The sequence below is a fragment of the Prosopis cineraria genome, unplaced genomic scaffold (genome assembly GCF_029017545.1).
Source record: "Prosopis cineraria cultivar Desert tree isolate PC_DT_omini unplaced genomic scaffold, ASM2901754v1 PC15, whole genome shotgun sequence".
NCBI lineage: Eukaryota > Viridiplantae > Streptophyta > Magnoliopsida > Fabales > Fabaceae > Prosopis > Prosopis cineraria.
In genome coordinates this window covers 26,012-41,715 of record NW_026555346.1, presented here as the reverse complement: position 1 = coordinate 41,715, position 15,704 = coordinate 26,012, and the positions used below count along the sequence as shown (strand labels likewise).

The window sequence follows — 15,704 nt, the reverse complement described above, 5'->3', positions numbered from 1 at the left end:
GCACCTATCAGCAATCAAGGACCTGTTTTAGCAAACATAGCATTTGGGCTACTTCAAGAAGCACAATGTGTGTGGTGTGTAGAGTACAGACACGCTCACACACATGAACAAACACATACACATTATAAATTGACGAGATTTAGAGATTATATGCATGGGTATTGATGGTAGGAGAACACATGTGCATTCTCCCACCTCATCCCCTTTGTAGCTTTAGTGTTAGCACGCTTTGAAGCGCATGCAAACATGCTGTAATTAATTAGATATGTTTTACATTGACTGCATCTTTTAACCAAAAACATGCCACCAAAATTTTATTATGATTGAAACTAATAGCCAAAACCCTCCAAGCAAAAGAGAGGTTGCCATATTTCTGTTACATGAGCATCAATTTAACCCAAATGTCCATAATTATAAAACAACTAAGTTCAATCAACAATTCACTTGATTCTAGAAAACATTGACCAAAAACATTTTAAAAAAAAAAGGCAGCTGAATAAGATAATATCATTAGCCTTATCTTGAAATGCGGTCAATAGAATGAAACAAGAGGTATACAAGCCTAAGTTTCAGCATCATTATGCCAGTTACATCAACTTGGTCAATTAACATATTAACAAAGACCATCAGACCATGGATGATAGATATAATAATAGACATATCAAATAGCTCTTTTCCTTCACCAGCAAATTAAGATAGAAAAACAAAAGAAGAAGAAGAAGAAGAATTATATTTAAAATGTCAAATGGTACAAGCTCGTCTATCAAATCACTAACTGCGTAACAAGAAACCAAGAGATGACCATAAGAGAGGTGAAAATCATGCTAATACCTTCTCACCACTATCATTACCAACAACTCTAATTTCTAGTCCAACACAAGCCGCCTCTGGAGCAAGAGGTATCTCCTCATAGTTCAAAAACTGAATAGCACCAGGGTCATAGCGAAAGAACCCAAAATCATGGACCTGAATAAAGGCAAATGAATGATGCTATTATCAGAGGAAGGGGGACTATTTCCAATCAATTTTGACCAACTAATTGATAAGTATAACAAAACAGAAATACTTTGAACCCTAGAAAGGGTTGGGTTCAATAGATGTTTACAAAAACATGCATGGAGCAATGGCTGAAATTCCAATCAAGTGAAACAAAAGACTCTGCCACGCTGACAATCTATTTGATAGTTTTTGACAGCTTTGTGATAATTAAAGCTAAAAACAGACGTCCACTCACTGGATCTCTGTATATCGGATGCACAGGAACTTCTTCACGATTCAAAAACATGGCTTCTGCTACTACAGGTCCTATACAGACAGAAGGGGAATGGAATCTCAGCAGATTTCAGACCAAGAAAACCTTGAAATGGCATAATGAGAGTGAGATAAAGATATAGCGTCGCAGAAACCCAGAATATTAAATCCGCTTTCTTTTGACATTCAATAACATGTCATTAGATGAGGGTTAGCCATAATATGACAGCAAGTTATGAAATATCGTTTTTAATTTTTTTATACGACATGTATGAAGCTAGAAGAAATTGAGTGGTTTCCAGAGGGGGGAAACAGCCAAAAAAAAAAAAAGAACCACCTTGCATTTGATTTCCATGCTCCAGGTACTATATCCATCTGAACGCATACAGGTAAGCAAATAATTACCACAAACATTCCTTTCAAAATACGAATCTGGTTCAATTTGTGTACGCATTTTTCCTTCAAATAAAAATGCATCGAACCACTTTTTTAAGGAATGTTTGGGAAGCTGTAAGGAAATAACAATCGTGATTTTCACTTCAAATAACTGAAAGCTAGATCATCGAAGGCAACGGTTTCTACGGTTTTTTTTTTCTCATCGGATCAGAGAATTGAGAGTAAGTACCAGGCTTCACAACATGACGATTAGTAAGAATGATTCCCCGACGCTTGTCAACAACGAAGCCAGTGGCGGAGCCAACACCAGCCAACTCAGTATCAAAAGCCCGGCAAGCCGTAGTTCGCAAAACAACGACAGCAGGTACGACTTTGTTCAGAGCTTTCCTCCAATCCTCGGCGGTGGCAACGTTTTCCTGGAACGGAGGGTCGATTTCCATGCAAAGGTCGGCCTTCATGCTCGAGTCTAGCCCGATGGATGCCACTGCCACCGATCCTAACCTCCCCAGAGGATCCCCCATTCAAATATAGCGTCTGCTATCTCAGACTATCTTTACTAGAGTGATGGAAAGAATTCCCAGCAGAGTCAGGGAATGACTAGGGCTCGCCGTTGTGGTTCAGTGAATGTTAGGCCTAGGAGCCAAGTTTCTGTAAGACCACCACGGCAACACCATAATCTTTGGGGCCCTTCTTGCGGCTACGTTTTCACCATCCGAAATCCCGAGGCTTGCTGAGAATTTAACATAATGAACCTCAATCTCGACTTTGAGTATTTAACAGTGCCGGGAGAATTTTGGTAAATGAACAAGGATGTCATTTATTTTCAAATCACACCTAACAAAATCTAAAACTATAATATAAGACCAAATATTAAATTGAAATATATCTATATATATATATATATATAAAAGTATAACCACAAGCTGCCTTCCAAGTTCAATTACTATTTTAAAAATGCTACAAATACAAAATGCTAAATCGACTTCATTTAATTTTATTAATTTATTTTTATAATGTTAATTTCTATTTTAAAAATTAATTTATCTTAATTCAGTTTTTTTCCTCATTCCCCTCTTATCATCTCTCCCACTCTCCCATCATTAATCTTATTTCTATTTTAAAGGTTTAATTTTAAAAATCAAGAGATCATGTCAAGATAGAAATAAGAACAATGATAAATAATATATTATTTATTATGATAAATAATACTCCCTTTATTTAAAAATGTAAGGTATTTTTAACTGACTCTCACCTCCAATAAAGTAGTTATCTATTTTTCAACTAACCCTATCTTTCTATATTCATCTCTATTAAACACCCTACAATGAATATAAAGTTATTATCAATAAGGGTGCTTTTAGAAAAAAGACAATGATTACACTTCAAAAATGCCTTATATTTTTTAACATCCAACTCTTCAAAAAATACCTTATATTTTTTAGCAGATAGAGTATAACATTTTAATTCAAGTAAATTATGTATATTTAAAAGTATAATGTTGTCATTTATGCTCTTATTTTTTAAATATAAATAACCAATAAATAAATAAATATAAAACTACTCCACAACAAGTATCTCTCCATTATCTCAATTTTCTATTAATTTATTTATATTTTCAAATTTTTGATTTAAAATTTAAAATTTCAAGTAAATTATGTGTAACTTCCTTATCTCCAAAAATCTCCCCATTATCCTAACTTCATAAATTCTTGATCCTAATTTATTGTTTTAGTTTGTATTCAATTAGCTCCTTTATAACTTCTTCTTGCCAAGGAATATTGGAGTAGTGGGAGCAATTACCATTTACTAGTTAGCAAATGGGTGAAAACATAGGTCACAACTTCTCCTCCTATGATTAGTCTCCTAAAATACCTCCACATCATCATTTGACTTCCTCAATCTTTATTATACCTTCTTCCTCTCCTATCGCCTTCTAATTTTTTTCTTTCTTTTGCAGCAATAAGCCACTCTAATAAAATTGTTATCATTGACGCCTTTTTGTTTAAGGCTAGGGGGCATGTTTCATGTTGCCTAAGACCCAAAATAAAAGGAAGAAGAAACATGCTAAAGGGAGATCAGAGAGCACATGATCAAGAGGAATTTACAATTACATTTGCAATGAATAAAAAAGAGGAGATACATTCACGGCCACTTCTACGATGGTGAATATATCTTAGTAATTTTAGTATGATCAATATTATCACTATTACGCAGCAACCACTTTTATGATGGTGAAAGTCTTCAAAGGTTACTTCATCTTATTGTTATCCTCAAGTCATTTACATCCTATGGCACAAAACTTATGTTTATTATTGTTTCTCATATTATTTGTTCATATATTTTATTAGTGCACTAGCCAAAAAAAATATATCTTACCAGTATATATTCATGATCTTCATCAAGTTTTGTTCACTTTCACCAACTACCATATGCAATAAATGCATTATTAAAAGTCAAAATTAGGAGTAAAGCTATTTTTTCTTAGTTTTTTATATATGTAAAATCTTTTAAGATTGCAATGAGGAGGAAAAGGATTTTGTCTTATTGAAATTTTCCTTTGATAACTCAGTTTATTATGATGACCCGTCTTTATTTTTTCTATGTTTCTACTTTCCCTCTAGCCTAGCCTTTTATGATATGGTTAGAGGTGCCTATTAGATTGTTTATGAGGCATTATGCAAGCATTATAGACTAGAAGTGGGTGTGTGGAATAGTAATGTTGGTACTATCCTGTATATCTTGCTGAGTGTGGTCTTACCATTTTGGGATGTTAATTAATGATTATATCGTATATATGAGATTTCACATATGTAGTGTATGTATACGTGTGTATGAACTTTGAAATCATTATCTAAACTACACTTACTTTTTCTTATTACTTGTAAAATTGAATTATGAACTTCTATGCAGATTTCAAATAAAAACATAGATTGAGTCTAAACAATTGCCGATCATCTTACAAAGTGCTATAGATTTGGTAAACATGATGTTTAAGTGGGATCCCAAGAAAAAAAATTTTGCTGAAGTTTGTGTGAGTTCCTTGCCTTGGTATTGCATGCCAAAAATTTTAGCTCCACAACTTTGCTTAAAAGTTAAATCTAATGTTAATGGAGCTATGTAATTAGATTATCTTTAATTATCTGTAATTGCAACATAATTTTTGTGTATAATAGGAAATGAAGTCCACAAAGCTTTTTTTTTTTTGTTCAACCAATTGGATTATCATCAAACTCTTTATATAAAGTCAAATAATTGATTTTTATATTTATTTTAAACAATGTTAATCAATTAAATGTTTAACTTAATATTGTTATGTAAATAAAATAAGTAACTTTTACCCAAAAAAAGTAACTTTAATTTAAAAGTTATTTTAAGTTGAAAACATAAGTTCTCAATATACCTTAAACCCTATTATATACATTAACAATCATTTATTTTGTTTGCACAAGTTCGCAATATACCTTAAACCCTATTATGTATATTAACAATCATTTATTTTGTTTACACTCGTGTATTACACAAGCCGCATACTAGTTATTTTAAAAAAATAATCAAAATGTCCTTCATTTATTTAAAAAAGAAAAAAGGAAAACCACAGCCACAGTCACTGAAACACTATCGTCAGCAACCACTAGACCTCCATTGTCAAAGCTTTGACAGCTAGAGAATCATGGAGAATTAATTCTCCAAAGACGGTCAGGGATGAGTTTAAAACCCATATGACCCTTTAGCACACCAAAAATGCAAGGACCATCAAGCCATTGAACTCATTCAATTATATATAATGCATAAAATTATATATATAATAAATCATGTTTTTAAACTACTTGATTATTATATTACTTATTAATAGTATAACTTTATTTGTTAATACCTTAACAAGACTTATTAAGTCTATGACTACCGCAGCAAAACTACATTATTTGTTAAACATATAACTTTACTTGTTAATACATTAACAAGACTTGTTAAGCCTATGACTCTCACAAACAGAACTACATTACTTGATAATCGCATGACTTTACTTGTTAAAACATTAACATGAGGTATTAATTACTTAACTTTTCTTGTTAAATCCATAACTCTTATAACATAATTACATTACTTGTTAATTGCATGATTGTATTTGTTAATACCTTAACAAGACTTGTTATCTACTTAAATTTCCTTGTTAAACATGTGACTCCCACAATAGAACTATATTACTTATTAATTGTATAACTTTACTTGTTAATTTATCAATAAGACTTATTAATTACTCGAGTTGACTTTGTTAAATCCATGACTCCTTCAACTAAACTACATTACTTGTTAATTACATAACTTTACTTATTAAATACATGACTCCCTCAAAATTATATATATGATAACTTTTATTTTCAAACCTCCTAATTATTATGACAAGAAGTAGACTTGTTAAAAGCTCGACATAGCTTGTTATTTCTTTAATTTTACTTGTTAATATTATATTTTTTTTAAGGTATTGCTCTCTCTCTCTCTCTATATATATAATTGAGTATCTAGTTTGATGAACACTCTTAAGGGAGGCCTAACTATCATCACTTTTGTTATTTGACAAACTCAAATCTGTATGTAAATTATATGTTCATTTAACAAGCGATAACAGACAATTAACAAGTATTGTTGAGGAATTAACAAGCAAAATTATGCAATTAATAATAATTTAGTTGTTTTTTGGAACAACGGTTAAACAAGTCTTATTATGGTATTACAAGTCAAGCCATGCAATTAATAAGTATTATTATGAAATTAACAAGTAAACTTATGCAATTAACAAGTAATGCAGTTTTGTTATTGTAACATCCTCGATTTTAAACCAAATTAATTAAGCTGAAATGAGATTAGTTAAGTTGTAAAAAAGGTGTGTGGTTAGAGAGATCTAATGAATATGTTTGGTTATATTTCAACCTTAAACATGGGTTCAAAGGAAAATTAGGTCACCCAAAAATGAAAAAGGGAAAGAAATTTGAAGGGCAAGGCTCTGTACCACGAGCCGCAGCTGTGGATCCTACTGCTACAGCACATGTATGCTAACACATCTAGGGAGATGCTCTCTGTGCCATGTGCTACGGTGTATTGTGCATCCGTCACAATGCATGGACACTTTTTTGCAAAATAAGAAATGTGATCTAATGCAACAAAAGAGGGAAAAACAAAGAAATACGAAGGAGGGACGAAAATGCTCCGCTAAAGCTTGAGGAATCTGAGTATTAGGAATATTTTGGAACTCATAAACATTAAAGATAAGCTTCCTACACCTAAATCTTCCTTACTTCTTCCGTTTTCTTAGCGTTAGGAGTTAATGTTTGATTGATAATGATGATTTTTGGTCCATATAGACTATAAGTATGAACTCATTGACTTAAATAAAGTTAATGGGAGTAAATTGAGCTAATGAATCTTGATATTTACAGATTTATGATGATTGATGGTTGGGGAGCATTTAATATGCGAAAATCCACCATAAATATGATGGTTGGAAACAATGTGGTTTCATTAATGACCACTAAAAAACTCAACAATGTTAATGAGGGTTAAACGAAGCAAAAAAAACCTTATAGGTATTTTTATACAAGTAGAAAATGAATCTTGAGCATGAAAGGGTATTGAGTTATTAGTGAAAATTAGCCTGAAAATAGATAGTGATGAACTTTACTGTGATTGATTATAGAGTAACTATCTTTGGCACCATTCAAACTTCTTGAAAGTTTTGAGAGTGAATATTTAAGGGGTGAAATCTTTGACTTCTTAAAAATTTGAGGTAACTGAGGGAATTATATCTCGTGCTTTTATATATTAATTAGTTTGTTGATTAATATGTGATAAATTTAAATGTGTAAACTTAGATAAAATGCAAGTGTGGCATGATTTGCTTGAAAACCCACTATGAGATGATTAGTTAATGAAATTCAATGATTTAAAAAGTAAAAAGTTCAATAAAAATTGTGTTTTTGGGAGTTCTATGAATGTTTTTATTATGGACTATCCCAGTGTGCTATAACCCATAGTTTTATATCAGAGAAATAAGGAGGATATAAGGGAGATGTGATCATGCATACAGAGAAAAAGGGGCACATGATTGACATGTGGTGACCCTTGTAACATCCTAGTTTTTAATCACCTAATTTATTAAACCTAATTAGGGTAATTAAGTAAGTTGAGGTGGTGTGTGGCCAGGGAGGTCTGATAAGCATATTTGATTGTATTTCAGCTTAAATTATGGGTCAGGTACTAAGGTAGCCTACCCAGGCATCAAAAGGAGAAGAAAAAGAAGAGTTGATATTACTATGCCATACGCTGTGGCATGGAGATCATCCACTGCGATGCATGGACACTTCTGATAAGAGGGAGGACCTCTCTATGTGTGTGCTCGCCACGTCATATGGCCATTTTTTATAAATATCAATTGTAAAAATGAGACAGAAAAAGAAATAAGAGAAAAGAAAAAATGAAAAGATGCACCAATGCTTTGCTAGGGTTTATTTATAGACAACATTGAAAGCATTTTGGAGGCTAAAAATACTTAAGGTAAGTATCACACTCATTAATCTCCCAATTTCTTCCATATTTATGAGTTTATAATTAGGGTTTGAGAGTGGAAGTGAATTTTTGATCTATATGAGTTATGAGTCTGAATTTATTGACTCAAATGGGGTTAATAGGAGTGGATTAAAGTATCTAAACCTAATATAATGAATTGTTAGTGTCTTGGGTTGTAGGGCACTATTAATATCCAATAATCTCATTTATTATGGGTGGTTGGAAGATTGTGATTCCATTCATGAGAATTTAATGGTTCATTAATGTTATTGGGGATTAAAGGTAATTAATAAACCTAAGGGATAAGCTCAAATTCTTGTGGAGTGAATGTTGAGTAATTTAGAAGTGGAGATTGAGGGTTTAATGTTTGAGATGGTAATATTGATGAAATTTAACTTAGTTGATTGTAGTGTTTAGCTCTTGATCACCTATTAGATTGGAAAATTCAAGCTTGGAAGCTAGTAGATTGAGGGGTAAACCTTTGACCTCTCAAAGGTTTGAGGTAACTAAGGAAACCCTACTTTGGGTAGTTATATATTAATAGGTTGTTAAATGTGAATTGTGAATGTTACATGCATGGGTTTGATTTTTAATGTGAAACCATGTATTAGTTTCAATGAGTATATGAAAATTTGAATGTGTATAATGCTATTTTGGCTTAAAATGTAAAATGTGAAGTTAAGAGGATTTTCAAACTATGAACATGCCTATGCTTTTGAAAAATGAATGTGAGTATTGAAGGACTGTCCCATAATTTATCGAGGAACTAGAACCTAACTATCTCCACCTATTTAATGAGAAGAATAGTCTAAAGTATGAGACACCTCAGAGATTCAAGAATGGGGGAAGCCGTGGTCCAAAAGTAAGTCATGTGATCTTTGGTCGGGTCACACCTCACAATTGATAAGCTTGGGTAATCCAATCATACGGACAGAGCCTCATTTAGTGTTATAACTCACGGTTTTAGTCTGAGGAAGTAAGGAGGTTATAAGGTGTGTTGATCATTGCCTATACAAATATATGATGTGTTACACGTGTTAAGTTATGGCAAGTCACATGAATAATAGGTTATGGTCACATATCTGAGAATATGGTGATAATGAACCTAGTATATGTGAGATAAAAAAGTTATTAAATGATAAATGACAAATTATGATATGTGTGAGCATGTTTTACATACTTGGTTCCTTATACATGTACTTGGTTTATAATTGATATATAACTGCATAGGATATGTTTAACTTTAGTTACTGAGTGGCTAGACTCACCCCTATTATTTAATACTTTTTAGGCTCTAGCTCTGGTGTAGAGAGGGAGAAGGCTCAAGAGGATAGTAATTAGCATATTCTTACTATATGCCTTTGGCTTAGATTTACTTTGTGTAATAGTATATAAATACTAATTTTAGGTTGCATGCCATCACACTTACACTATTTTGTTATTATACACATTAGGTTTGTATTTTAGGCCCTGAGTAATTATGTATATTGAAATATATATATTAATAGGGCCCAAATACTGGTGTAAGTGTAGAATTAGATATTTGAACATGTTTTGATTAAATTGGGTATAATGTAATGCTAAATTGCCTCCCCCTCTGTTTTTAGTAAAAAGGAGTTGAGAAGTGAATTTCTGTTATTTTATGGTTTAAGTATATGTGACATGTTGTATTGGTAGTCTTGAGTCCAATAGACATGATTCGGGTATTAGGAAAGGCTTTTGGCACACATTGAGGGTTTTGGACAACCATTTTGTGTTAAAGTTGTGAAAAGTGGTTAAAATGTGTTTGGGTGTCTAACTATCTAGTGTGACTTGTTTTGAAAGTTAAACCTATGTCATTAGCTAGTTCATGAAAAGAACTTTCCGTAGACACCTAAATCACGCCATTTGGACATCAAACGGAGAATCAAGACGCGTCGAAAATTCCTCATTTTTGTTATCAAATGATAGCAGAATCAGTTGAAATTTTGTGCAACATGTCACAGTACATGGTGCCTGACTCGTGGCACGTGGCACAAAGAGCGACACGCCATAGCACACTGTTCTATCACACATTAAGAGAGTTGTTTTTCACTTGTTTTTGACTTCTTTCACTCTTCCGAGGTATCCCATGTTTTCAAAACTTATTTTTACTTTGATATAAAGGATTCGATTATTTTAAACTTATTATTATTTAGAAAATTTAGGATCCTTTAAATTTACACTAAAGCTTGGTAATCATCTTTTTGAGTTAAGTCTCTGATTACTATGAGCTATATTGATTAATTGTATTTAGTAAAGTGAGAATAATACAACCCTAGTGAAATAAAACGTGCAAAAAGTCTTGTTCTGTATGAAATATCATTTATTGATTAATATCTTATGAGTTTGTATCCTTGATAATGAGAATGAGGTTGTAAACTCTTGAAACATGTTTTATGAATTATTGTTGATCACTATGGCATGTGTATACATTGGTGAGAACTATATAGTTGAGTTATGCTTTTGAACATATCCACGCGTTGAAATTGTTTAATAACTTGTCACTTGCATTCAAATTAATTGACATACATTAGTATAAGTTAGTTAAACCTTAGTTACTGAGTGGTTGTACTCACCCCATTATCTTCAATATTATAAGAAATAGCTTGAGAGGATCAGATAGAAGAAAACAGCCAGAGGTATAAGACTACAATCCTATTAGTAGGCCTCTTTGTTTTAAGTTTTTATGTGTATATGATAATTGAAATTGTCAACTAGGAATTATCTATTTTGCATCTTACTTGCATTATGTGTTTTGAGAGTTGTAAGTGTATTTTGGGCCTTAGGGAGTGTGTTTGTGAAATGTGATATTTGTAGTAAGGCCAAAATATTAATACAAATAAGAATTGAGCATATTATGTGATGTTCATGAAGTATTTGATGAAATAGGTGATTGAACTCCCCATTTTGTTTTTGAGAATTAAGGGGTTGAATGTCAAGAATGTATTTTATAAGTATCACGTGCAGGGTAGTGTGTTGCACGGTTTCATTTTAATATATGGTATGTGGTTGAAATGATATTTCTGACTTTTAGCTTGAGGATTGTGTTTTAGACTCTTAATAATGTGAAAAGTGATTAAAAAAAAGTAAGTTTTGAAATGAGTGTCTAATTTTTGAATGAGTAGCAATTTGAGTATGTAACCTAAGCCATTAGCTAAAGTTCGGGGAGACTTTCCCGTGATACCTAGTTCACATTAATCAGATGTCGGACAAAGGATTGGGGCATATCAGAAGTTGCCCTGAAAGCTGTCAATTTAAGAGCAAAATTTTGTTGTCATGGAAAGTGTAACGAGCCGAGGCGTATGGCACAGAGGTAAACAAGCCGTAAGCATGTTTAACAAGCTGCAGTACACGCCTTAAATTTTACAAATTATATTTTTTTTAATTCCTTAGCAAATGCACTGATTCTTGAAGTGATTCTCACTTCCGCATAGTTATAGACTCTGATTTGCCTATTTTAAAATCTTTGAAAATAGTTTTAGATTTGAAAATTTAGGATCCCAACTTTATTACTTAATTGTAAACTTGGTAAATATATCTCTTACCTTGAGCCAATCTCTTTAATTATGGAGACTTGGAATTAATCATTATTTAGAAGAGAGGATTTTACAGTTGTGGGGGTCATAAACTTAACAAGTAAGGTTAAGTAATTAACAAAATCTTTTAAGGAATTAACAAATAAGGTAACGCAATTAACAGGTAATGTAGTTTAGTCGTAGGACTCACGGACTAAACAAGAAAAGTTAAGTAATTAACAATTCCTATTAAATATTAACAAGTAAAATTATGTGATTAAAAAAATAATGTAGTTTTGTTGTAGGAGTCATGAACTTAACATAGAAAATTAAATAATTAACAAATTCTACTGAAATATTAACATGTAAAGTTATGTGATTAATAAGTAATATAATAACCAAGTGAGTTGGAAACAATGTTTATTATATATATAATTTTATGTATTATATAATTGAATAGGTTGAATGGCTTGGTATTCCTTACCTTTTTGGTGAGCCAAGGGATCGTAGGTTCTAAAACCACTCTCAGCTATCTTTGAAGAATTTAATTCTCCATAATTCTCTAACTACCACTAGTAATGGTCTAACTAGCGATTAGAGCTCCAACAACAGAGATCCATGGCTACCATTATTAGTGGTAGTGCTCCAATGACGGTGGCTAGTGGTTTTTCTTTTTTAAAAAAATAAACGAAGGGCATTTTTGTCATTTCCTTTTAAAAATGATTTCATTTTAGTATTTAGGTCATATAGTGCAATTTTAAATTTTATTCTTGCTATGTGACCTGACTTACCACACTTGTAGCAAGCTCAACATCTTCCCGAATGAGATCTACCACAAATGTTACACTGGGGCATCCTTCTAGTACTAAGAGTCAAAGTTAGAACATTCAACGTTTGCCTCGAAGATTGTGGAGGCTTAATTTTCACACCTTTACCCTTCTGCATTGACCCCTTGTGCATAAGTCGAGATTGTGATCCTCGATTGAAACCTCTTCTTCCAAAAGAACTGGAATTGCCTATATTGAACTCAGGATTCTTTAAAATTCCACCAGTCAAACCCAAAGGAGATGATAAAAACCTTTCCATACTGTCTCACCTCCTTTCAGCATCTGTCTCTCTACCACGTCTAGCTACTACCTTCAACTTATGACACATTTCCTCATATGTCGTCATATCATGCAATGCTATTTGCTACCAATACTCGGGTCTCATCTTTTCAAGTAATCTCTCAGCTTTTCACTTCGAGTCATTACTATGTTAGAGATATGTAGAGTAAGCTGATAGGTCATTAAATCTTCTTATGAATTCTTCCTCATCCAGGTCTCCCTACTTGAAAGCATGAAATTCCTCTTCCTTCTCAGTTTCGAATGAGATTGGAAAATGTTGATTAAAGAATACTCTCTTGAATTCATCCCAGCTCAACTAAATACCACTAGTTAGTCTCACAGATGCCCACCATCTCTTAGCAGCACTAAGATAACTTTTTGCTTGAAAGTATAAATTATCACCTCAAAAATGGTTTCCATTCATTCTATCCACAATTTTGCTTCACCTACTTTCATACTTTCGTCAAATGTTGGTGGGTTAAATTGAACAAACATCTTCCAAGCACGATCAATAGATGGATTAATGCCAAGAATCTCTTATTCACTACCTAAATTCTGTGACAGTCCAGGTCTACTATGTACTTCCTGCACTGGGATATTCTAAGCTTCAACTCTCTCTTCTTGCTCTCTACCCCTTAAGATCGTGTCATGATCCTTAATAGTTTGTCTTATGTTGACAACCATATCTCTGAGCTCTTCCAATAGCTTATCACGTCTATCCCTTAGCGATTGAACCAATTGAACTTTCGGTTCCTGTTCCTCCTCTATAGCTCGTTTAGATACTGCGGTTCTCGAACAAGTGCCTCTCATACTGTACTATTTTCTCCCCTCCTAAGGACAAAAATACGAAACACAAAGGGCATCAGGGAAAGAGTTGTGTAATGAACAAGATAAGTTACCATATTTTTAAATGAATGCATAAATAACAATCAGGTCTCGAAAATTGTGAAACTAATACCAAAATTTGTAACCTTCTTCTATATCCACTTAATATAGAAAAAGATTATGGTGTTACCACTATCCCACATCAATCACAATAATCAACTTTCATTTTAAAAGCTTCAACCAAAGACTTATTTTGTAAAATCATTCAATTTTAATAAAATTAGAGAAAAACACAGTTGAAGAAAATCATACACACCTTAAATATATAGGGGACATAACCCACCAGCATTCATATCCCAATTGCAAGCATTTCTTCACAAAATAAAAACTAAGAAATGGTACGTGCGCCTCGGTAGGCGGTCCATACGTCGCGGTATGTGGCACAAAGCCACACGTTCACCCTTTTTATGTCGTGCACTGTGGCATGTCTATTCAAATTTTTGCTTCATTTTGACAGCAAAAATGACAAACTTTTGGAGCACGCCAATTTCACATACAACATCTGATCGAAGTGATTCAAGTGCCCACACAACTTAGCTCGTATACTAACTAATGAGATAGGTTTGTACACAATCTAATAGTCCAATCAAACTTTAGACGCCCAGTTGCAAAAAGGCACTTTTCTGAAAATTTTGCGCACCCAAGTGCTCAAATCGATCCTTTTCTCTCATTAGACTACAGTAGACCTTGAATCAAATCCAAAAAGATCTAAGACACCTAATTGTCCTTAATTAATCACAATCATACTCATATATCAAATTTTGACCCTTCTACGGTCAATTTTCACAATTCACTAACTTAACATACTTTTCAATTTCATGGCATAACTTAGCCCACTTGGCTATTTCTCAACTCATACATATATATCATATTCACAATACAATCTTAGCTTCCAAATTATTCATTTCATCATAATTTGTCCCTTGACTTAAGATTCATCAACACAACTAACCATATCAACAAAAATATATTCAATCATAGCCCCTTTATCTCAAACAACACATGCACATAATTGGGCTTAATTTTACAAAATCTCAATTCAATACATGCATTTGACCTTATGACAACTCATATACATTTATATATACAATCTTTTAGTTTAGTTCATTACACAACTTTAGAGTACACGGCTTCACAACTCAAACTGGTCCAGACTCTCTTCCTTTGCCTTGATCACCTCCCGGTCCTGTAAACATGTAACCACGAGGGGTGAAATAAAAATCTCAGTAATAAAATAACTTACTCCTATTGACTATCAAATGCAACAATATAAAAGTAAACATAGTATATCATCAAAATCTCATAAAATAGCATATATATCATATCTCATTTCCTTTCTTAATTTTTCATCATATCATAAATAATTCCATGTTATCTCAACATATTTCATCATATCACGTAATATACTAGCATGATCTCTACTAACCAAACCTCTAAATCACCCCAACATAAAATCATAGGCTCCTCTTAGACCAATGTACATTCTCATTAGTCTTGAGCTCACTTACAGTGGTAGAATTACCTGACTAAAGATGTTCTAACGCATAATACGGACTATGGTTTCTCCCAATACACACAATAGGGTGTCATTGACTCCAACACCGTATCACAAGGATACTAAAGAGTCTCTCATCTCCAACACCATACCTCAATAGGCACTCAGGAGATCTTCTCCAACACCACACCTTTTAAGGCACTAAGGAGAATTGTTTCTAACACCGTACCTTAAAAGGGTACTAAGAAAATCTTGCCATATGGTCTTTATCATCTCCTACACTCTGGTGAACTTTCACCCCTATGATCATGCTTTTCCCAAATTATTTAAGGTTTCCATTTACCATTTCACACTTTCTTGTACATAATATATATATATATATAAATATTTTACATTACAAAACACATATTTCCATGCTCATTTCAACCAAAATTCATTACATACACAACAATTACTCAATGCTATAAAACATGC

The 15,704-nt window shown here is 32.8% G+C and overlaps 1 protein-coding gene across 1 annotated transcript in view; it reads right to left on the bottom strand.

Annotated features, from left to right (window-relative positions):
* Positions 1 to 2,383, bottom strand: part of LOC129294408 (protease Do-like 7) — a 49,121-nt gene extending 46,738 nt beyond the window's left edge. The window contains 3 exon segments of the mRNA XM_054932754.1: positions 832 to 966; positions 1,235 to 1,305; positions 1,877 to 2,383. Of these exon segments, the coding sequence (XP_054788729.1) occupies positions 832 to 966; positions 1,235 to 1,305; positions 1,877 to 2,168 (498 nt within the window). The 5' untranslated portion in view covers positions 2,169 to 2,383.
* Positions 2,384 to 15,704: the final 13,321 nt, after the last annotated feature.